Genomic DNA, 24,958 nt, shown 5'->3' with positions numbered 1-24,958 from the left:
GTGGGTGTCATAGGCGGATAATCGTGTGCTTTGTGAATCGTGTCCCTTTTATGTTCTTGCGACCTTACTATGTTTGTGTCAGGCATCTTTGAGGAATGCTCACGTAACAGTGGCAAAGCATTCTGGGAGAGTAGCCATGTTAGTCTAGGGTAGCTGAACCAGCAGACAGTCTTCAGGGCTTATTATATCATTAGATGCATGAAGCAGTGCGTATATATGGGTGTAGTAATTTAGTCCTTTGTTTTTCATTCCTTAAACACTGTATGAGGTGATGGCGTATTATGCAAATATTAGAGGCTTGAGTTTCCAATCTCTCCAATTTTTATTTTAATATTTTTAAATATACAAATTTCCATTCTTTTCTGAGGAAAACTAGGACAGCTATTTGATTTAAAACAACAACAACACGTGGCTACTTACTAGTGCATATAGGGCTGCCTCATATGTGCATGTACATAACTTGATTCCTATATGCTTGGTCCTACCAGCTGAATGGGTGCACTGATTTCAATGGAAAGCTTTTGTATGATGTGGTATGGAAATTCTGTGGATGGCGTTGTATCTGTGATGACCCTCTTGCATATGTAAGATCACATGATGCAGGCATTGAGTATTAAGCTTCCATGTGTGATCCAGTCCATAGTTAGATGTAAATTTTCATATAGGGCAATGAACTCCTTCTCTGCATGTTGGAGGCTCTTGCAAAATTTGCTTGTTGTGTTAAATTGGATATTGCAAGCCCTTATAATAGATACATAGAATTTATTCAGGTAATAAGCAATTTTGTGTCTTTGTACAATGCTGAGTGCTTTGTAGGCAAATATTAGTACAGCTGAACTGTTTAAAAAAGTAACTTGTTTAGATGTCAAAGCAACATATTGATTGAACTGTTTTTCTGCAATTGTGAAATAAATTCTTGTGCGTGTATGTGATATAGAGATGGAGGACTCTCTAGATACAGACATTCAGGATTTCTGATAATGTCAAAGAAACTAGTGAAGTTATTTTAAGTGACTTGTGAAGAATTCAGAAAGGTCCAGCTAGCGCCAGGATTAATTTTTAGGTCATGTATCAAGTATACTTCAAGTATGTGAGCTGTCTGTATTACTTATGAAAATCTAACTATACCCTTTTTTATCCTGTTGATAAGAGCAAGTTTTGCCTTCCTTACTTGAAACTCATGTCTGTGCTTTTTCCAACAGTCCTGTTCCAGATTATGTGAAATCAACTGTGGAAACTGTTATGAAAATTCATCAGACAGAAGGTGATGGGGATATACTGGCATTTTTAACTGGCCAGGTAGACACAAAAGAAATGTTTGTCCTGTTGAAATTGTTACTTTGGTATAAGATATGTTCACTTTGTGCTGTGCAATAATTCTGAAAACATTTTTTTTATGCAGAATGTGTGTGAGAGGGAGCAAGGATGTAAAATGATAGTTTCAATAATTCTAGAATTTAGGGTTGCTGCATACACCTGTTTGGGGTTATACTAAACTGTGAAATACCACTGTGGTTCTAATCTGATTTGGGAATCTTCTAAGTCGCCTGCTTCCACCTGCTTACTATGGTTTTGCTTCATCAGCCATATTTCAGTACAGCTTGAGCTTCCCACTTACTCCGCCGGGACCATACAACACCGGTCCTGAGAGATCTGCATTGGCTCCCAGTACGTTTCCGAACACAATTCAAAGTGTTGGTGCTGACCTTTAAAGCCCTAAATGGCCTTGGTCCTGTATACCTGAAGGAACGTCTCCACCCCCATCGTTCTACCTGGACATTGAGATCCAGCGCCAAGGGCCTTCTGGCAGTTCCCTCATTGCGAGAAGTTAAGTTACAGGGAACCAGACAGAGGGCCTTCTCGGTAGTGGCGCCCGCCCTGTGGAACGCCCTCCCATCAAATGTCAAGGAAATAAGCAGCTATCCTATTTTTAAACGACATCTGAAGGCAGCCTTGTTTAGGGAAGTTTTTACTATTTAATGCTGTATTGTTTTTAACACTTGATTGGGAGCTGCCCAGAGTGGCTGGGGAAACTCAGCCAGATTGGGGGGGGGGGGTATAAATAATAAATTATTATTATTACTCCGCAAGCTACTCCTATTGTACAACAATATAGAGGGAATTTGGCCTGTGTGTTTCAGATGTTTGGAAGCTGAAATCTCAAATGGAGATGTCATTAAACCATGTAGATTCTGAAGACTGTCACTTGTACTGCTAGTATGAACTGTTCTACTACCCAGGGAGAAAGAAAATTTATTACAGTACCTCTAAATTAATCAAAACAACTGTATTACCTGTATGGAATAATTATGTGCAAATACCTTTTTGGAGTTCCAGAAATGGAGATAGCATAGCTATTTGGGTCAATTGAAAGGCTGAGCTTTTTCTTACAGCACTTAAACGAAAGTATTTGCAGCTCAGAAGTTTTCTTTCCCTACTACAGCTTGTAATGTGGAACCGGGGTTTCCTGGAACTATCCCACTGTGTGGTCCAGCTAGCTGCTGAAGCTTGCAGTTCTCATCACAAGAAAATCTTAGTTCAGTCAAGAGAGAGAGAAAAAGCAGAAATCTCTTGTGCATCCTCTTGTCATTGTTTGTTGTATACAAAGCAGACCTCTTGATAGCTTATGATTCGGAAGTTGGATGTTATGCAGTCCTTAAGCATGAACTGCAAAGTCGGATTCTCATTGTTGTGTGTCTGCTGGAATGGAATGATAAGACACAGTAATTGCAGGGGTCAGCAGACTTTTCCAGCAGGGGGCCGGTCCACTGTCCCTCAGACCTTGTGGGGGGTCGGTCTAGATTTTGAAAAAAAATAATGAATGAATTCCTATGCCCCACAAATAACCCAGGGAAGCATTTTAAATAAAAGGACACATTCTACTCATGTAAAACCACGCTGATTCCCAGACCGTCCACGGACCGGATTTAGAAAGTGATTGGGCCGGATCCGGCCCCCTGGGCCTTAGTTTGCCTATCCATGGAGTCTTGGATAAAGATTGCCGGTCATCTGGCAACTTTTAAATAACACGTGAGAAGAAATTCTAGCAAGACACTACAGTATTTTGTTTTTTAAGTTCTCTAAATCTGTTTCAGTCTCCATGATATGATATTGGAGCTTAAATGCATTTTGATCTGTCGCTTATATTGATGCTTTTCTAGGAGGAAGTGGAAACAGTTTCTTCTATGCTGATAGAACAGGCCCGTGTCCTTGCTCGCACAGGGATGAAAAGACACCTGCGAGTTCTTCCAATGTATGCAGGATTACCTGCTACTGAGCAGATGAAAGTGTTTGAGAGGGTATCTCCCAACGTTAGAAAGGTAAAGTTGCTTCCGTTGTCATAAATGAATAGGGCACTGTGCTTACGAATTGGTGGCATTGCCCACCATCGATTAATGTTTCGCCACATTGCGTTTGGTAACCGCATGGTAACAATATGTTTCCCCATGTTGCATTTGGTAACAGATGCTGTAGGGTTTTCTGTAAGTCTCCCTCTTGGGATCAACTCCATGTACCCTTCTTGTTAAACAAGAATTTTTACTCATTTTTATATTGCTTAGAGTAGCCTTTCTCAACCTTGGGCTCCCTGATCTTGTTGGACAACTCTCTCATCATCTCTGACTGCTGCCCCTGCTAGTTATGGATGATGGGGGTTGTAGTCCAATAGCATACGGTGGTCCAAGGTTGAGAAGGGCTGGCTTAGAGGTTAATCATCTCTATGCTTTGCCACTGCAGTTCATAGTAGGTTGTTTACTTCCCTCAAAATGCTGAATGCAAGACTACAACCCCTGCCCTGCAACAATGCCCACCCAGGTTGTTTGTAGTGAATATGTTGCTTTATTTTATCTTATTTAATTCTTTGAAGACTTTGTGTTTTTCTTCTCAGCTGCAGGGTACATATCTGCCCTTATACAAATCAATGGCTCTCTTTTTTGCAGCACCATCAGAGTTTTTTGTGTGTGTGCTTAGTTCTTTTATTTAATGCAGCTTTTCAGGCAAGCATTATTGCTGCTAGCCTAACCACTCCTAGAAAACTTTTTGAATTAGAGTCCCATTATTGTGATTCCCCCTTTATATCAAACATTTTCTGCTTTTATTTTCTTAAACTTAGCTAGTCAGGAATCAGCAAGCACAATAAATCCCAAACAAACTGGCTTTCTTTATTCTTTCAGGTGATAGTGGCCACTAATATTGCAGAAACGTCCATCACAATCAATGGAATTTCATTTGTGATTGACTGTGGCTTTGTGAAACTCCGTGCGTATAATCCAAAAACAGCTATTGAATGCCTTGTGGTTGTCCCAGTATCAAAGGCCTCTGCCAATCAGAGAGCAGGTCGTGCAGGCCGGAACCGCTCAGGAAAATGCTACAGACTTTACACAGGTGAAGTGTGTGTAACACTAAAACTTTGCTCTTTTGTTTGTGGCTTGGGTGGCACTGTACTTTAAAATCTTTCCTCTCCTCTTCAGTGGGGTCCCCTGACCCACCAGCTTGCTGTATTTGGGGTGGGGGGGGCACCAGGGATTGCCCAGGTGAGAAGGGATGGGAAAATCCCTTTCCATCAGTTTCCCTCTGTTTACATTTCTCAGAAACATTCACTTTGCAGGCCTGTTTCACCTGATTCAAACCCTTCCACCTCTGATTCTACATGCTTGACATGTTCAATACTCACTTTTGCATTTAAATAAAAATTCTCAGGCACCAGATACTGCAAAATTACCTTCTTCAAACACCTTTTGCCAACATCGTCTTGTTTAGTTAAGTTGTTGTGTTTATCTCAATTCCTTACTAAGCATAATTGTTAATATTAGGAATGTCTTGTGTGTTTTTGTTTTTTCGTGAATGTTGTAGAGGTTTTTTGACTTAAAAGATTTACATTTTAAAATGTGTGCTCTCTTCACAGAGGAAGACTTTGAGAAGTTGCCACAGTCCACCATTCCCGAGATGCAGCGCAGTAACCTGGCACCAGTCATCTTGCAGCTCAAGGCTTTAGGAATTGACAATGTGCTTAGATTTCCTTTCCTCTCCGTAAGTATGGGATTCTTGCTTAATTTTTCCATGCTCCATGGTTTGTCAACTTTGTCTACATGGTGTAAGCCATTTTACAAGGACTGCAAGGTCTGTTGTCCTGTTGTGTTCACGTGGACCATATGCATATCTTCCTGTTAAATGCCAGATTAAGAAGTGTTCCTTCGCTTTTATGTTCCCTTTTGTCTTCATGTCTCATGGCTCTTTTGAAATAAAAGTTCTAAATGCCTGCAGGCTATAAGGAGAGAAGTTAAAAAGAGCTTGTAAGTCTTGAATGTTCTCTGAACATTACTAGTAGGTAGCAGACCATCAGAGGTCAATGGTTCATAGCCTAGTAACAGCTCTGACACCCAGGAAGTAGGATAGGGTGGACCTAACACCAAGGTCGAGTGTTTGCCCAACTGCTTCTGAAGAGCCCTGTGTTTTTAGTAAAGAAAGCAAGAAGCTCAGGAACCTCCACAGAAAAAAAATAAAATAAAGCATCCATTTTCAGATGGCTTTCCAATCCAATGCTGCTGTTTTGTTAATTTACCCAGTGGAACTAACCTACCTTTCCTCATCCCTGCAGCCCCTCTGGTGAAGACACTGTTGGTGTTATTGGCAATAGACTGCTTGGTGGTTGTGGTTTTAATTGTAAACTACTTTGAGATGTTGAATAGCCGAGAAAGTGGTATATAACGATAAATATATAGATCTGTTAACTAGAATTCGCAATCTCTTCCCATGTTTAGCTTGTGATTGAACGTTATTTGCTGAGTGGGGACATCTAGGGGTCTTCATGGCTACCAACATGCTACAGCATGCAGAATATAGAGTAACCTGGGACTGAATAGCTTTTGGTCACAGCAGCTCTGTTCAGGTTCCACATGCCCAGAGCACTCTGTCTTGGAGCAGCACAGCACCCTGGACTTGTTCTGACCAGGAGCCATTGAAATTGCACTGAACAAATATAGTCAGTTCCAACAGAGTGGTTTTTTTTTGTGTGATGTTGCATGGAAAGATGTTGCATCCGTCTAGCACAGTTGAGTTGTGCATTGTGCCCTTGCGGGCAGCTTTGGCAGATGATTCACTAAAATTTAATTTTGCTCTGATTCCGTCTCATACAAGTCCAGTGTCTATTTGTTTCCTGATTCTTTTCATCCCAGCCTTCAATACCAGTCTCTGTTCAAAGTATTGGAGCACATGGTTCTAGGTTTTGCAGTGTTCCCCCTGTCATCCCTTCAACACACTCCAGCTGCCATGAGCAATTTAACAAAACATATATATTAAATGTAAGCATACTTGTACTGTTCAAATAATTTCCCCCACTAGCAGATGTTTTAGTTGCAGCTTTCTAAATCTTTGGATTTATTAGATCCTATATATAACTTCCTTTTTCCAGTGCCACCTTACCCTTTGCAGTTCTGGAATATTTAAAGTTTCTGGTTTTGTACTTAATATTTGGACTTCAGTGCTTTATGTGCCTCCGCAAGGCAGTTCTGAAACTCTGTTCATGTTAATCAGGGGTCACCAGCTTTTTTTTTAATGTAGTGGGCAACGGTCACAAAATGTGGGCATGGCATAATGCAAAACGGCTGCCACATCTAAAAGAGCAAAAAAGAAAGAAAAAGGACCACAAAATGGTGCAGCCATTCTTCCTCCTATCAGCTGCCCCATCAATAGTGGGAAAAGGAACCCACATCAGAGAGAAGCTGTTTGTTTCTTGCATTGAATAAAATGTAGACATGTTTAAGAGGCTCAGGCACTGTGGATAAGAACTAAGCAGGAACGCCAAACAGTCTATTGTGGATTTTTACTGAGATCGTTTATGGGTGCCATGAAAGGTACTGGCACCTGCAGGCACCAAGTTGAAGACACCTGAGCTAACCATTTGAGTGCAAGGCTCTAGTTTGCTGAGATGTTATCCAGCATGACTGCTAGAGAAATTTTCTCAAGTAGCTAGCAAAACCAGAGGATTTTGAAGTCTTGATGTTCACAGCCTGTACAAGGCTATGAAGCAGTGTTCACCTGCATGGCTCACGGCGTTTTTCAGGAAATATCTAGAAAAGTTTTCGACCGTGAAATACCTGCAGGCGTAAGCGGGACCTGGGTGAGCGATCACATGGGAGCCCTTATCTGTGTCCCTTGAGTTCATTGTAATGTAATAAATGTCTCTACAGTAGGCAGAACAAATGGTATGTATGTGTTTTTTCCCCAGCCTCCACCTGCTCAGTCAATGGTGCAAGCTTTGGAGCTCCTCTATGCATTAGGAGGTAAGGTTCCTCTGCTGATTGCCGTCATATTTTTCAGCTGAATTGTGCACCGTTGCCAGCAATGCTGTTAAGTTCATTAAGGCCCTGCACCTTTAGACGTAACTCCAAAATGTTAAAAGCAAAACTGAACTGTAATAGTAGACTTTTATTAGCATCTCATGAAGAGCATGTCAGGCTTTTGAGATGCTGGGAGATAATTTTGTTTTCTTTAAACAAGGTATTGTGGTTTCAAGATAAAATAAAAAAATTCCTTCCTGTAGCACCTTAAAGACCAACTAAGTTAGTTCTTGGTATAAGCTTTCGTGTGCATGCACTTTCTCAAGCTCTGGGAGGAAGACCTTTCATTGCCTACAGACAGCCACCCAATCTTAAACAACTCCTAACCCACAATAATACTACAACCAGACTTAACACGGACACTGGCACCAGAGCCTGCAATAAACCCAGATGCCAACTTTGCTGCCACATACACCCGGACAACACCATTACTGGCCCCAACAACATCACACATACCATCTCGGGACTATTTAATTGCTCATCGTCTAACATTGTGTATGCCATCAAATGCCAACAGTGTCTTTCAGCTCTCTATATTGGACAAACAGGCCAAACCTTACGCCAAAGAATAAACGGACATAAATCTGACATCAAGAATCACAAAACAGAGAAACTAGTAGGAGAACACTTCAATCTCCCAGGACATTCTATACAAGATCTCAAAGTAGCTGTTTTACTACAAAGGAATTTCAGAAATAGACTGGAAAGAGAAGCTGCTGAATTGCAACTCATTACCAAACTTAAAACAATGGAGAGACCTGGTCTGAACAGAGACATTGGATTCTTATCTCATTATACATGACTAAGCCATTTCTCACCTTCTCACCCCTTGCCTTTTCCTGTAAGACCTATTACAGTCGTTAAGAGTCGTCAACAGGCTCATCTCAGCTATCTGCCAATCTCCGATTCCCACCACCCTTCTGAGTAATACCCCTCCCCACCTTCTCACTATATAGAAGGATCTGGCAACTTCTGTTTCAGTGTATCTGAAGAAGTGTGCATGCACACGAAAGCTCATACCAAGAACTAACTTAGTTGGTCTTTAAGGTGCTACAGGAAGGAATTTTTTTATTTTGACTATGGCAGACCAACACGGCTACCTATCTGTAACTGGTTTCAAGATAGTCATTTATCTCTACAATCACTGTCTGAGTCGGGTTTCCATGCTTAGATTTTCTGCAGTTGCTTTCACATTGTGTTCCCATAATAATAATTCTGTTTGGTTCGTATGGAGACACATGTGCAAGGCAAGCCGCTGATGGATTTTCATGGGTGGTTTGCAAGTACAGACATGTGAACAAGCCTTTCTCATTATATAGTCCGTTGGAGTAATTGAGAATTATAATAAGTAAAGCAGTCCTTCAAGGTGTGGGGTTTTCATTAGAACCCTCTCTCTTTCCTATTCTCAGCCTGTATGGACATTGACTATGTAGTTTTTATATAAAAGAAGGCTCTAACTTATATAGCCAAGCTGGGAGTGACAGCTAGGCCCCAGTCTGCTAATAGCAGCTTTGGCTAGATGCTCCAGGAGCCCTCTTTGTCCTCTGTGATAATACCTATAATCTGAGTTTGCTATCAAATCTATTTGCAAAGCATGCATAATTAAATCCTACAGTAAAAGAAGTAAGGGTGTGTTATATATGTGCCGCTACAAGATCAGAGACCATGTGAGGCAGCTACCTTGCGGCAGCTGGGAAGATACGGGTCTGGTCAGTAGCTGAATGGGAGCCATCATGGGAATACCGTGTTTACCACCTTTAGCTCCAAGGTAGAAGAAGGGTGGGCTTAAATGTAGTAAAATAAAAATGCTTCTGCTTTGCCTCATGGATGAAGTCAGTACTGCAGTGGTATTCAGGCTGCTGCTTTTGGCTTACTGGTGGAGCTGATAAACAGCAGCTTGTCTATCATCCGATGGAGTGCCCAAGAAACCCATCTTGCATGCTGCAGAACGGCTCGTCTCTGATTCTCCCAGTAGTTCACAGTTTCTGCTTTTTAGGCTCAGGAATAAATTTTAGCTAGAATTTTAGTTCCGCAGAATAGTACATGCAGTATCGCAATACCTCTCTGTGGAGAGAGTCATGCCTATAATTAATTTGTTTTGAAATACTTTATAACCCTGTGTTGAGTCATCAGTATGTATTTGCATTTTATATTGCTGCTGTTTTTCCTGCAGGGCTTGATAAATATTGCCGCCTCACGGAACCTCTTGGAATCAGGATAGCTGAGTTTCCTTTGAACCCCATGTTTGCAAAGATGCTCCTAGAATCAGGTAATGCCAGTGTCATGCAACTGTAAATCAGCTTGTGTATCGTTAGTCCAGCTTAATTAATTTGCTGTAAGTCTCTCAGTGACTTCTATGTTGTATTATGGCATACAAGTGCCATAAATAAATCCACCTCTATTGTGTTTGTTTTTGTTGCTGTAAACTTATTATTTGTTGTTCGAGCTGGATACCATAATGTGAACAAATGAGTCTTTGAATGCCGGATGCAACAGAGAATAGTGAAGAAAGTAGTTTGCATACCTAGGTTTTACATTGAGCTGGAAGCCTTTAATCCACTGCATGGCTCTGGAGCAACAACAGGCAACGCCACAGTAGATGGTATTAGATTGCTGCCAGAATCTCAAGCAATATGGGATTTTAGTTGGATTATCTTCTGTGTGGTTGCTAGTGATGAGCAGACGTCCTGCGCTCCCTGCCTCAACTTGATTGAGAACTGAACATGTGTGTTAAATAAATGTAGTCCATCAACAGCTGCTGTTCTGGTATTTGGCCTGCTATCACTATGTTATTGTTATTATTATTTAATTAAATTTATATACTGCCAGGGCTGTTTACCGCATGTTCTAACCTAGAAAATAGCTGCTTCAACAAGCATTTTGAAATGACATTTAGAGTTTCTGTTCTCCACTACATAGCAGAAGCAAAATATTAGGATTGTATCCAAGGATAGCATCTGGCTAGCAAAAGTTTTCCCACTTGCACAAAGTGAGGCACCCCGTTTCCACCAATCTCTCGAACCCATTGCGGCCCTCTATGCTATATCCCATACAGTTCCAGGGGGTCACCTAGGCTTTAGAGAAGCCTTTTTGTTGTTGTTGGGAAGAGGGATTGGTGAAAACTGGGTGCCCTGCCCTGCAGAAGCACTTCTCTTAGATGGAACCACCACTTTATATAACCCATAGTGTTTCCTCTCATATAGTTCTGTGAGAGCTGTTACAGCTATTTTTTATCCAGCATGTGTGAGGAAGACAATTTTTTCTCAATGTGCTTTGTGTTGTCAGTGTAAAAGTAAAGTTCCTTCTCCCCTAAACTCATTTTGCAGGGAATTTTGGCTGCTCCCAGGAGATCCTGAGCATTGCAGCCATGATGCAGATCCAGAATATCTTTATGATTCCTCCAAACCAAAAGACACAAGCTGTAAGTGCCCTTTCTGAACTCAGCTGTCTTACATTGGTGCTCAGCCACTGGAACTCACTGCCCAGGAAATCTGTTTGCCCTCGCTGCTTAACTGGTGTTGCAATGCAAACTGAAAAAATGTTGTTCCAGCAGTTCTGTTGCCTTGGCTCTCATTATTTCTGGCTTTTTCTGTTCTGTTCTGTTTTGTTGTTTTCCTATGATGCTTCTTGCTTTGCATTTTAATTGTGATTGATATTTAATCTTTGTTGCTGTTAACCACCTTGGGCATATTTTGCAAGAAGTGGAAAGCTGCAATATAATATTTTTTTGAGTGAGCTGCTTACTTTCAGGGTGTGGGGAAAGGAATGAAATACTCATTTCAACTTTTTCTGAGAGGTTGGAAAATGAATGATTGAATAGCTAAAGAGATTATTCCACTGAAAAAAATGTTGGACAGACATACAAATTATGTCGAAGTTGAAAACATTGCATTACATTTATTTGTGCGTACCTTCTAGTGGCAAGTGGTGAGCATGAGAATCTTACAGTATGTTTAACTTTTCTCCAAAGATTTATTAGAAATACATAGTAGTTTTAAATACTGGGTATGTGTGCTATTTCCCTTAAAAATGCTTTTAACAAAATAATGTTATTCATAGAAGAAATTGTAAGTACTAAATGCGGAAAGGAATAAGCAGTGACGGTAGATGCACTGAAAATGGTAAAGGTTGAGGCTTCTGTTCTCAAATTTGTTCACAAATGGAGTCCTATTGATATTGCTGAATGTGGTTTTTGTCTAAAGGATGTCTGTGGGGTTTTGATGTTGCCACTTTTCCAAAATGTTCCTCCTTTTCAGATCAGAGAACACAGAAAATTTGCTGTGGAGGAAGGCGACCATCTCACTATGCTTAATGCATATGAAGCCTTTATAAAAGTAAGTAAGCTCAAAAGGAGGTACGAGATTTTTGCCGGCCTTGAATCCAGTTGTTGTGGATGTTAGAAGTTTGGGGACGTCCAACATAGTAATTAACAGGATCAGATGTGTGTTGTGAGCTAAGCAAAGTCAGTTCTGGTTTTGATGTAGGCAGGGAGTTGTACAGAGCCCTAAAGCTCCACTTAGTTTGATCGGAGAATATATTCATCTAAATCGAGCTAGGTTTGTCCTGGGGTGTAAAATCACAGCCCCACTGGTATTAGATATATTTAAAGCATTGGAGTACATTACCAAAAGCTCCATTCATCCATTCTTTGAATTCAGAGATCCACAGCATGCCCTGCATATTATGACAATACATTCTGAAGTTTATTTTGCAGTGAAGACTAGGAACTTGTGTGTATGTTGTGATATTTAAAACAAATGCTGAGGCTCTCAAGTTTCACACAGACCATGTCCTCTGCCAACCCATGACCTTGTAGAATATTTGTTTACCATCATGTTTGCTTACACTTGGAGTGTAAAAAAAATTATGAAAATGCTTTGACTGCAGAATTCCCTCATCTATAATGGCTTTGTCAACTAAAATTTAGATTCAGAATGCAAAGAAATTTGATAGTGGCACACATAATTCCTCACAACATTGGAACACGGGGTCATCCAATGAAACTGAATATTAGTTAACTTTTGTCTGTCCTGAATCTTCTATGCCCACACAGAACATATTTAAACTCTGGGATTTGCTACCACCAGATGTGGTAATGGCCACTAAATTGGACGACTTTAAATGCTGTTAAGACAAATTCACAGAGGACAAGGCTATCAATGGCTACTAGCCATTATGATGGTGCTGCCTCTGATATTTGAGGCAGTTTCCTCCTGAATACCAGTTGTTGCAGATCATAAGTGGAAGAGTTCTGTTCAGCTCATGTCCTATTTCTGGCCTTCCTGTAGGCATCTTGTTGGTCACAGTGAGAATAACCTACTGGCCTAGATGTGTCTTTTATCTGATTCAGCCAGGCTCTTCTTAACATTCCTAACATGAGATTTTCCTGGGATTAACTGATGTGTTTGAACTGCAGGAGTAGCTAAGTACCAGAGTCTCCTTTCCAGATTCCGGCCTTCAGCATGACCTGTTCTTGCCAGGAGAGTTGTAGGATTTTAGACTGATCTGTTGCAAACTGATTTTTGACTGGTGCATGCATCCCCACTCCCATAATATTAGGAAAAGAAACCTGGAGATAAAGTCAGAGCTAACACCTTTATAAAGCAAGCTTTTTAAGGCGGTTCAGCTGTTCCTTTTTCTTTGCAGCACAACAAGAGTTCCCAGTGGTGTCAAGATCACTTTCTGAATTATAAAGGCCTTGTCCGAGCCACAACTGTGAGAGAGCAGCTGAAAAAACTTCTTGTCAAGTTCAAAGTACCAAAAAAGTCCAGTGAAGGTACGACCAAGAGAGAAGAGATCTTAGCAATTTCTTATTTATTGCCTATACTCTGTTTAGTACAAAAAAACACCAGAATTGCCAACTGTGAGCTGCATGGGAGCTTCACAACATTTGTAGCATTGGTTTCTTTCCATTGTGCGTTAATCCAGTGGTGGCTGTCTGCTGATGGAAGAGAATCCATTAACAGAATGTGGCAATTTGTGGTGGTCTCCCAATCTTCCTTTAGCCCATGCCCACTCTAAATCTGCTCCAGACAGTTGAGGGACCTTCCAGAGCAGATTTAGTGTGGCATAAGGGACTGCAGTAATAGGTGGGGGTGCCACCAAAAATTACCGCCTCCCGTTTTGCTGAATGAAAGCCTTCCATCAGTGGACAGTCACCATTGGATTCCACTCTTGCTTTTTTTAGCATGATCTTCTATTATCCGTTTGCTTTACACTGCTTCAGTGATGTATATTGTGTTTTTACTACTGTAAAAGCTTTCTAATGTACTAAGTGTAGAGGACCTCTTCCTCACTTTTACATTCATTTCAGTCTTAGTATAACAAGCTAGAATATTTATTTAAACCCATGGGTTCTGGAAACTGGAATAGACTTTATTAGCTTTGCAGACAGCCCTTTTGGCATCTGAGACTTCCTTCTTTCCTGCAAAGTCTATTTATGTTTGACTAGATTATATTTTGCATTGGGGGCGGGGGGAGCCAGGCAACAGCATAGTGTATTGTGGAAACAGAAGTGAACACACCTAACCAGAAAAATTGCTTAAGTACCTTAAGCAGGAAGGTGCTTATTAAAGAGAACACAATAATCAGAAGCATGCTCGGCATAAGTTAAATGCGTACATACCTTGGTTCCAGGTGTGTGTGATTGTAAACATAAAGGGCATACATGATAAATGTAATCACAGGGAAATTGTTATTAACATTTATTCTTCACCCTTCAATTAAGTTCTGTAGTACAATACAATAAAATGTAACCCGCCATAGTACTTGAAGTTCAGTGTATGTTAAAACTACTGAAATTGTAGGTGATATTCAACTGAGTTTTACTCAGAGGAAACTCATTGAAATTAATTAACACGACTTAGGGTGCTCTGAGTAAAACTTGCATACCGCCCTATGTATGTAAAAACAAAAAACCCTGAAACAGGTCTGGAGGAATGCTTCCCTCCTCTTTTTGTTAAACAGTTTCCACAGTAAGGAAAAGCTTAGGGCAGATGCATGTAGTGATTTTTGTTGTTTTAATGGAAAGCAGATGTCGATTTCAGCAGATGAATTGTGTGTGTGTGTGTGCGCACGCACGCTCATAAGAAGGGATGGGAGCTTAGCCACTTTTCAATTGGCTCTCCCCCCCCCTTCACTCCCTCAGCTCCTTTTTCACCTAGGTAGAAAAGGATATGTGCCTATATTATTTCCTTTTGCAAGTGGAAGAGCAGCTGGGGGGAGGGAGTGGTGTTGAACAGAAAACCAGCAGTAGAGAAAGGTTAAGCATCCCCTCCCATTCTATTTGCAGAATGTCAGCCTCCTATAGCTGGTTTTTGTTTAACCTTTTTTAAAAAAACCCAGACAACGTGTTACATGTGTTTGCCATGTAAAATTTAGTTTGGTCCTTCCAGAAGACGCGCGAGATCTGTCACATCTCAGAAAGTGATTTCCACAGATAAATGATCAGCTCCACCTATTTTATCTGTATGTGATAACAATTCAAACATCTATTGAGCTTGAAAGGAGATAAAACAGCTATGTTATGCTTAACATCCCAAATAATGAGCACTAAACTAAGTGAAATTTTAAAAATTCCTTCAGAGTTCCACTTTCCCCCCTGCTCGTTTGCGATCATTTGACTAGGCAGTTAATTTGCTCTTTACCATTGGCCACACAAGTTGATGTGAGTTGTAGTTCAAAATATTTGAAGCACACAATGTCGGAGAAAGCTGGTCTGATGAACTTTGTGGAATGACTGGTCCATTTCCTCCTTTTAGGAGATCCAGACCCCGTTCTAAGGTGTATAGTTTCTGGATTCTTTGCTAATGCAGCCAGATTTCACTCTACCGGAGCATACAGGTAAATGTGAGGTTTGTTGTGATAAACATCCCAAAATGAACAAAAACACTGTCCTGGCTTTACTAGTGATAATTACTGTAGTTCAGGCCTCTGAGAGTAAGGGGAAGATGAAAGGGAACATAGTGGGGCCATATAGATCAGAATTGTCTTTAAATCCTTAACAAAGGGCTCATTGGAAAGCCAGTAGCCATAAAAAAATAATGATGCTTCCTTGTCAGTACCATCAGCTGGTAATACGTCAGGTTGAAACAAATTGGCATTCTGTCTCCTGGCTTAGTTGAGCTTCAACAGCTTAGAAGAGGCTGGAAAAAACATGAAGCAGTCCACTAAGTGGACTGAGCAATATTTCAGGCGTATAAGAGGTAAAGAAAGGTATTTCAAAGGCACCAATAAATAAACAAGCTTCCAGGTCAGTTTTCAGCATCCTTTGATAGTTTTGCATATCTATGATCAGGCTTATAATTGAGGGGGAAAGGGTGTATTTTTGAGGCACAGCCCCGTTGCTGCGTAATGAATATATATTGTAAGTCTAAAATAATTGTTGTTCTTTCAAGGACTATTCGCGATGACCATGAACTTTATATACACCCCACCTCAGTGCTGTATGCAGAGAAGCCTCCTCGTTGGTACGTTGAAAAGGTTTTCATTAGTGTGCTGGTTAAGCTTGACATTCTACATGGTTGAGAGTTGCTTCTTTCACAGAACACAGCCTATCTGGTAGATTGTGGCTTCAGAATGCATGCTGTACTCTTCATTCCACACTACACTTACATCAAGAAAAAGCGATAAAGGTAGATGGAGCACTACCAGCAACAAGTTGTAGAAGTTTTATGACTGGGAAGCCAAGTAGCTGTTTTCTCCCTCCCAAACTGCAGGATCAAGAAGCTTGTGATCTGAGAGGATGTAAACATTTGCTTCCATGAGAGTGGGGAGGTTTGTAATGCCTTTACGAAGGCATGCATGTGAAATTCAGCATATATTATGCATATCCTCCACTTTTGAAGGATGATGCAATGAGCAATAACCGGTAGTGCTGCTTTTGTGTTTTGATTGTGGTACAAAAACGTACACTTGCATTAGATGGTTTTCCAACCATTGGGAATGACATTCCAGGCTGGCTAGTAACCCAGTCCACATCAAGTCATAAGGAGAAGGTAGGCAACATAGAGAGGGATCTTTTATATAGGGAATTCAGGTGGGAACATGCATAAAGATAGTGGGTGGTATTCATATTTTATACAGTGGTGCCTCGCAAGACGAAATTAATTCGTTCCGCAAGTTTTTTCTTCTTGCGGGTTTTTCGTCTTGCGAAGCACGGTTTCCCATAGGAATGCATTGAAAATCAATTAATGCGTTCCTAGGGAAACCGCTTGCCAGGCTGGCGGTGCGGAGAAGGGCTTTTCTCCCCACCGCAAGCCTTCAGGACAGGTACGGGAACAGAGGGGAAGGGGCGCAGCGCTTTCCCTCTGTTCCCGGGGCTTGCGTGGGAGGAGGGTTTTTCCTCCCCACCGCCAACATTCAGAACAGCATTCTGAATGTTGGCGGTGGGAAGGAAAACCCTCCTCCCACCCCAAGTCTTCAGGAAAGCCATCCGATGCCGGGAGGCGGGAGAAGGCTTTCCCCCTCCCCCTCCCTGCATCGGAGCTTCGTCCCGATGCCGCGCGGCGGGGGGAGACGTTCCCCCTCCGCCGCCCGGCACCGGGGCTTCGTCCCGATGCCGCGCGGCGGCGGGAGGCTTTCCCCCTCCGCCGCCCGGCACCGGGGCTTCGTCCCGATGCCGCGTGGCGGCGGGAGGCTTTCCCCCTCCGCCGCCCGGCACCGGGGCTTCGTCCCGATGCCGCGCGGCGGCGGGAGACGTTCCCCCTCCGCCGCCCGGCACCGGGGCTTCGTCCCGATGCCGCGCGGCGGCGGGAGGCTTTCCCCCTCCGCCGCCCGGCATCGGGGCTTCGTTCCGAAGCCGGCGGCGGGAGGAGGTCCGAGGACAGTGGGGAAGACGCGCTGCGCTTCCCCGCTGTCCCTGAGATTTCCCTATGGGCTGTCGTCTTGCGAAGCAAGCCCATAGGGAAATTCGTTTTGCGAAGCGCCTCCAAAACAGAAAACCCTTTCGTCTAGCGGGTTTTCCGTCTTGCGAGGCGTTCGTCTTGCGGGGTACCACTGTACATAGTAAACCCATTGAAATTAATGGAAATGGCTAAGTCAGGTCTGTTCTCGGTGAAACTTAGTTGAATACCACCCAGTGACTTTTGAATTAAGGCTTGGTGTCTAGATGTTGAAACCTTTCCGATGCAATATTAAGTGGGAATGTATCCAAATGTTCTCTTAGTGGATGTGCCTTTTCTTGCTATATTTTTAGGGTTGTCTACAATGAAGTCATGCAGACCTCCAAGTATTACATGCGAGACGTTACAGCAATTGAATCTGCTTGGCTATTGGAACTGGCCCCTCACTTTTACCAGCAAGGAACGGTACGGACTCGGCATAGCCTCCAAACGGTACCATTGCCGTATTGGCAGCTCTTGTTATTCTATGCTTTTACCTGTGCTTGCAAAATGGGTTTGCATAAGTATATCCCCTCTCCCCACCACCCCAGCTTTTGCTTGTCTTTATTTGTTTGACAGTTACCAATAATTAATAAAACTCTGTTCCAGATAAAGATTATTTTATATCACAATATTATGCAGATAAATTAACTTAAGAAGCACAATATTTCTTCTAGCAGTGCCTCATGGGGTAAGTAGTCCAAGTTGTAGTGTAGCTTGTTGCCCAAAGCTCCGACCAGTTTGTGCACCACAACTATCGCAATACAGTGCCTCCAACTGGTCTGGAAGAGTTTGATGATCAATTGTATCAAAGGCTTTGAGAGGTCTAGCAGTATGAAAAGGATTGTGCTCCCTCAATTGAGTTCTTGGTACAAATAAGCCACCAGAGCAGTTTCTGTTCAGAACAGTTGTCTGAAAGCTAAGTGATAATGGATCTAGAAAAATCAGTTTCACATGAATATCTACTCCTTGCATTTTCAATGTTATACAGCACTACGGTAACCATATGCAACCCGGTACACAAAATCTGTATGCTTGGGCAGTGTGTGAACCCATCCTGAAATTATTGATATTGTCTGCTTTGTTTCCTGTAATGCATTCAAATCGATTGTGCTGCAGAACATAAAAAAGTTCTGGAAGTGGTTTTGGCCACTTAGCAAAAGTGTTTCAGGTATGGTTTGAGAAGGAAATGAGCCAACACCACAATTATATTAAATCCTCTAGGAATCCGGTATCTGTAATTAAGTGAGTTGATAGCACTAAAATATTCCAATATTGTGCCTCCCTGTGTCACATATAAAGTGGTGCCTTTAACTACACAGCAGTTATGCAAATCATTATTCCATTACTTAATCAAAAGTAACTGGCAATTGCTATAGTAATTGCTCATAATTATCATAGCTTCATATTATATGACTCCATAGGCATGTTGTACCTCCTTGTATGACTAGAAATTCTGGCAGAGACTTCTCAGTGAAAAGGCTGGCACAATTAAAAAATAATATCAGTTATGTGTGATTGGTCAGAATTACACAAATATACGGAAATTTGTTAAATTGAGAATTTGTTCAATGTTAGTTACTGTATTTTTTGCACCATAACACTCACTTTTTTCCTCCTAGAAAGTAAGGGGAAATGTCTGTGCGTGTTATGGAGGAAATGCCTACGGGTGGCATGCCTATGGATTTTCCTCCTCTAAAAACTATGTGCGTATTATGGTCGGGTGCGTGTTATAGAGCGAAAAATACGGTATATACAGAGTAGATTCATTTAAGTTAATGGAAATTGTTAACTTAAGTCCGTTGTTTTCACTGTGTCTACTCTAAATATCACTTGATGGATGCAACCCAGTGTTTTGGGAGATGGGGGCTATTTTTGACTGTTTTTGTCCAGAATGGAAAATAATAGTCGTATCAGCAGGACAACTTCTTCTTCTTCTTTTTTTTAAAGAAAAACTTACGTCTTTGAACATAACGCAGTCAACAGCAGAAACTAGGAGGCTGTTCTACAATGCAGGAACTAAGGATACCTGGCTCTGTGAACCATTTGATGCAAAGTCTTTAAATTGTGAGACTTAGTGGCATCTCCAGATACGAGAGCTTAGGTAGAAATTGTTGCGTGGAGGTGTTCCCTAAGGTATCCTGAGTTCCTGCCATATTGGGATGCAACTTCCTATTTTGAAGCTTGAAAAGTAGAAATGTGAGTAACTCACATACCTACTTTTTACCACTTCTAAGAATGCGCAAAGTGACTTTAAAGCTGTCTCTACCTGTTACCTGTAGCAGTGTGATTGGTGCCACAATGTTGTTGTATCCCACGCTACTCTACTAGTATCAGGGGTTTTTTTGCAGAAGTGATTTGGGCACAATATCAAGGCAGTTACTGCTGCCATGTTGTGTAAATGCACTCAGATCTGTGTAACAGGCCTGATCCAGCATTTTATACCTTATGGAATAGTGTTGGAGCAGCCATAAGATGGCAGAAGTCACATTTCTCCATGTAAAATTCAAAGTAGCCCTAAGGCGTACCTGCTAGTGCTAAATGCTGGAGGTTGGGTAATAGTATGCTTCTGGAGACAAAGAGAGAAGAGAAGAAATAAGACAGGCATAGGCAAACTCAGCCCTCCAGATGTTTTGGGACTACACTTCCCATCATCTTTGACCACTGGTCCTGTTAACTAGGGATGATGGGAGTTGTAGTCCCAAAACATCTGGAGGGCCGAGTTTGCCTATGCCATGAATAAGAGAACTCCCATAAATAGCTTGATCCCACACCACAAGCATGCACTGGAAGGCAGAAACCTTTTTCTTGGAAAGACTGGTTGGGTGCCTCTGTAATGCTAGAGTTGCTGTTGGTGTGATAACCTATTGTCTTTGCAATAAATAAAGGCATTATCCTGACAGCATTAATACTGTTATGGTAGATAACAATATAGCAGATGTTTTCCTTAAGACAAGTTATTACAAAACTCAGCAATGTTGCAGGTGAGCAGGGGTGTTTTTGTTTAAGCACCAGGCAGCGAAGTCGTCTATGGCTTTTTAAATAGCACTGATTCCTATACTGGCAATGCTGGCAGGCTTGATACGTTTTCTCGGCTATTGCAAAATGACATTTTAGTTGGCGTAGAGTTCCTAATGCAGGACGGAATTTGTTGCTAACATGGAGACTGATGTAATTTGGAATAGAAAAGTATGTCGCTTGGAGCATTTATGAATTTTACAAAAAACAAAAATGATGCTTTCATTTCGTTGCAGCACCTTTCCCTGAAAGCCAAAAGAACTAAAGTGGACGATCACTGACTTGCCGCGGCTGTCGAACTTTTCAGCGCGAGACGCAGAACCTGCCGCCAATTTGAAACTGTGCTACTGTCCATCCAACAATTAGTTGATTAGCAACCTGACCCCACATCAACTATAACTGTTGAAATGCCTGCCTGCCAGGATCCTGTAGGGATTTTTGCATGACCAATACATTGTAACACTTAAGTAGAGCTTGCATTGTGGATATTTTTTTATCCTACAGTCTTAAATGTGATGACCGCTCCTGTTCCCCAGGGCAATTTTGCTCCTTTTAAACTAGGTAGTTTGAAACTAACAGTACAAAAGAAGACATAACAAAATTGTAGGGAATTTTGCAATATGTGGATAGCAACACTTGAACCCCTTGGGGAGGAAGGGGGAGGGTGGGGGGGGACGACACCCTCAGAATGAGGAGGTGGCGCTCAGGATCCTTTAGACCACTGTGAAAGCTGTTGGTCATCCTAGACCTGCCTGCAAATTGTAGGCAGATTTGGGACCACAAGCAAAGCCTTGAAATACCTTAATGGGTTGCAATGAAAACCTTGAAACTGTGATTGTGCCTAACTGCTGTGATTTTCCTTTTTTTGCTGTCAAGCAATAGGTTTCTAATACTTTATTGACTTTCCCTTCTTTTCTCCTTCACATTTTTTTTCATGACTTGCTTTCAAGCCGAACCTGTTTCCATAAACATGATATGTTAACGTGCACCAAAGTTTCCCACCCACCTCAAAGTTTAAGCACTTTTAGAGAGGAGTTTAATTGGGCAGGATGTACATTACGTTCGCAAGCAAGGTTGGATGCAAGTTGCTTGCCTTTTTGTTTCAGAATGAGAAATAACTTGAGGGGCCGCCTCTTGCAGAAATAATCTGGTTGCATTACTAACTTTTTTTGATCCTGTGGATGTTGAAAAACTGCCGTGCTGGATCCGTGGTCTTGCAAATCTTGCTTCAGAGTGAGAGTCATGATTGCCACCACCAATCAGACAGTTGGCAGTTATATCTTTTGCAAAAGTATAAACCTCTTTGCAGCCTGGAAGCCATCTAAGTAACATATAACAAGATAAATGGGGTGGTGGGTGGGGGAGCCTGCAGGAAAAAAGTGTTGACTGTACACAAGTGAGGAGTTCCATCATTAGATAGACACAGGAGGACCATCTTGAGAGGAAGTTCTCTTTTGTTCTCCAGACTGCGGAGGAGGAAGTTGAAGAGGTGCCTTTCACCAGGAAGTGGGACAGAGGCAGGGCCACTTAGACCTCCGCTGAGTGTCCTGAAGATACTTCCTGTTATTTCCAGACAAAAAACCCACACCATTCCTTATTCTGCTTCTGATGTCACTACAGTATAAGATTGAAAGATGATCTATGAGGAGAAGTTGGGTCTTCTCATCTCCTTATGCTTCTTAATCCCATTCCTTGCGTGCAAATTTTCCTTGCTTCCATCCTGAATAGAGGTAATATCTGATTAGAATGAGTGCAATAAGTTTTAAGTTCCCAGCTTGCAATTTGTAGAACTGACCCGTTTTCAGGAAAAGTTCCTGTTGCTGAGTGAGCTAGTGAAATCTATCTGGTGGTGCTGCCTTTAGGTCAGTGAACGCCATTGTGCTTCCATGAACCCTGGGGAAAAAAGCGTATGGGATACATGGTGAACTTAGCAGCTGTTATGACTACCTTCCTCAAGGGTGAAGCGTGGTCTTTGTAGCATGCACTGGTTAAACTGCAGTTGCTGCCTTTCCACACAAAAACCTTTTGTTGCATCAGCAATATAGTTTCAGATAAGTAAATATTTATTTTCACAAAACATTTAATTTACAGTGATGTGGTTTCAATGTGTGGGTTTGGTTTTAGAACATTGGATTGTTATTGTTGTTTTTTGAATACCTTGTTCCTTCGCCTCTTTTTAAAACATATGTAAATGACAGCATTTTATTTTTTTTACACAGAATAAGGGTCTTCCTTGCCCTGGATGTGCATTAAGAGCCACTTTTTTCAGATCTTCCCTCCTATTCTGCTCCCCACAAACCTGCAAAGAAGCTTGTTCTGTCAGAATGTGGTCCACTCAGTGTCTTTGTGCTGTATATATTAGCTTAACAAAATTTCATTCCCACCCCTGGAATTCTGATGCAACTGGGTTTGTCCCTCTCTTTCTCTCTCTCTGTATGTGAACTCTGTAGAGCCGGGGTTGTCTTTTTATTTTTATGTACTGTGTGGTATCCAGAATATTGTTGACGCTCCGTTACGGGCATCTGAACTTGTATCTAAAAGCTGTTTTCCCTTTCAAGGAGCTTACAAAGACCCGGATACAAAGTGTGTAAATTTCCATGTTGCTTTGTCCTCTGGTATCATACTTTATAGAGAAAAAAATAAATAAAGCTGTGGAATTAAGAAATATTGGATTGTTGTGCCTATTAATGCTTGCTAAGTTGTGGAACCTCTTAAGTTAATTATCTGCATCACTTATTAAGACTTTGTTTTATTATGGACCGGTGGGAAGCTGTTTTGGAGAATGAATTTGTTGTAAATACATCCACTGGCATCGTCATGTATACTCTGCAACTTAATCAAAATCATCTGTCAAGAAAAGCTGTGAAGTAAATACATTTATTTATTAGACTTACTTATTAAACTACTTTAACTTTGCCATTGTGTTGCCCCCCCCCCCCACATGCAGCTGTAATTTCTTTAAAAACAAATTAAAAAACCACACACACACGAACACACAGGCTCCACAAGCAAAAATAAACATATAATTACCAACAGTTCAACAGCCACAAAGTCACTGAGTCACCAAGAGATGAGGCCCAAAGTTTTGTCGAAAGAAGCCAAATACAGTCATACCTCGGGTTACAGCTGCTTCAGATTGCCTTTTTTTGGGTTACGGACTGCTGAAACCCAGAAGTACCGGAACGGGTTACTTCCGGGTTTCGGCGGTCGCACATGCACAGATGCGCCAAATTGCAACCCGTGCATGCACAGACACACCGCTGCGGGTTGCGAACGTACATCCCGCACGGATCACATTCACAACCTGAGCGTCCACTGTACTCGTTGGAAAATGGGTTGGTGAAGTTGCAAAGCAGGATACTTTGTGAACCACCTTTCTTGGTACAAGCCAAGCCTTATAAGATTTGGGGAGATATTGCTGGTCATTCCACGACTAGCAAGTTTGTCACTTAGTGGACCTTGACATAAGGTTACCAGACGTCCCTGTTTCCTGGGGACAGTCCCCGGATTTACACATCAGTCCCCATACAAAATCCATTGAAGTTGAAAAGTGTCCCCAGATTCATTGAAAAAAATCTGGTAGCTTTACCTTAACAGCATGTACTCTCTGGAATGCCTTCCCTCAGGTCGTTCATGAGGTGGAGACAGTTATTCTCTGTAAATGCCTTTTAAAAGCTCTTTCACTTAACTTTCTTTATTTTTATACATTGCTCAGTTTCATTTTTATTTGAGATATGCACTTCTGTTTTCTTTTTATCCAGTTGTTAGATAATTTTTTGAATGTTGGGATTTTTTTATTATAAAATACTTGAGAGGTTTTATTGTTTTAATAATATGTTTATATTTTTTTTACATTTAAAAAAAAGAATTAATGAAGCAGGCCTCCCAAAGGAGACTGTTCCAAATTATGTACTTCAAGATTTGTACATTTTTCTTTCCTTTGTGCAATTCTTTCATTGGTAATACAAAGGGGAGAAATCGTATAAATCAAATAAATAATAATACACCCCATCAAGCTTATCACTTCCCTCTTTTAATAAGAGGTGAGAGATTATTTTTCTAAAGGCTACGTACTCAGAAAGCTGGGTGCTGTGCCCATTAGCCTCATTATGTGCTTTTTTTGTACTTAATGTTGAATCATGGGAAGACAATCAATAGTTCTGAATATTGTCTGCTTTGAACTTCTGAAAGATCCAGGCACTCAAGCAGAATTATACAGATAAGCAGAAAGACAAAAGGGTAACAAGCGTGGGGCACATTCTGAAGTTGGATATATTATTTAACATTGTCACCTTGTTCTCTACTCATTGATTAAATTTAAGCTTGCAGAGGGATGAATGGGTTCCTGAATTGGATTACAAGACTGAATACTTTACTGGGAGAATCTTCAGAAGTTGCTAGTTTTGGTTGACATGTCAGTGGAAATACCTGTGGTTATCTTCTAAAAAACCCTCACTATCTGAAAGGGCCTCTTGTACACTATAACTTCCAAAATCCCTTCACAAGCTCCAGCTCTCTGCAGTTCAGACCCAAGCAACAACATTTTACTCAAGAGTAGACCCATTGAAATTAATGAACCTAAGTCATGTTCAGTAATAGAAATGGCTCTACTCTGAGCAGGACTAGTGTTTCAGTCTTCAAGGTTTATCTCGCCTGGGCCGGTTCACTCCCGTGGAGATCGCTCTGTGGGCCGGATTGCGTCTGCACAGACGCGATTTCAGG

The 24,958-nt window shown here is 41.5% G+C and overlaps 1 protein-coding gene across 4 annotated transcripts in view; it reads left to right on the top strand.

Moving 5' to 3' along the window:
• Positions 1–22,903, top strand: part of DHX35 (DEAH-box helicase 35) — a 41,525-nt gene extending 18,622 nt beyond the window's left edge. For 2 of the 4 annotated variants that reach the window (XM_083508668.1, XM_083508670.1), the window contains 13 exons: positions 1,203–1,299; positions 3,162–3,320; positions 4,173–4,383; positions 4,904–5,028; positions 7,226–7,280; positions 9,511–9,606; positions 10,664–10,758; positions 11,594–11,671; positions 12,984–13,113; positions 15,098–15,179; positions 15,734–15,805; positions 17,533–17,644; positions 20,473–22,903. In XM_083508668.1, coding sequence (XP_083364794.1) covers positions 1,203–1,299; positions 3,162–3,320; positions 4,173–4,383; positions 4,904–5,028; positions 7,226–7,280; positions 9,511–9,606; positions 10,664–10,758; positions 11,594–11,671; positions 12,984–13,113; positions 15,098–15,179; positions 15,734–15,805; positions 17,533–17,644; positions 20,473–20,517 — 1,357 coding nt within the window. In that variant the 3' untranslated portion in view covers positions 20,518–22,903. Of the gene's footprint in view, positions 1–1,202; positions 1,300–3,161; positions 3,321–4,172; positions 4,384–4,903; positions 5,029–7,225; positions 7,281–9,510; positions 9,607–10,663; positions 10,759–11,593; positions 11,672–12,983; positions 13,114–15,097; positions 15,180–15,733; positions 15,806–17,532; positions 17,672–20,472 lie in introns of all 4 variants that reach the window. The other 2 variants (XM_083508667.1, XM_083508669.1) reach the window with 1 other exon arrangement.
• The last annotated feature ends 2,055 nt before the right edge of the window (positions 22,904–24,958 follow it).

The sequence above is a fragment of the Podarcis liolepis genome (assembly GCF_965112155.1).
Source record: "Podarcis liolepis genome assembly, chromosome: 6".
Classification (NCBI taxonomy): domain Eukaryota; kingdom Metazoa; phylum Chordata; class Lepidosauria; order Squamata; family Lacertidae; genus Podarcis; species Podarcis liolepis.
Note: the sequence above shows the minus strand (reverse complement) of the source record. Positions and strands in the feature narration are given on the sequence as shown.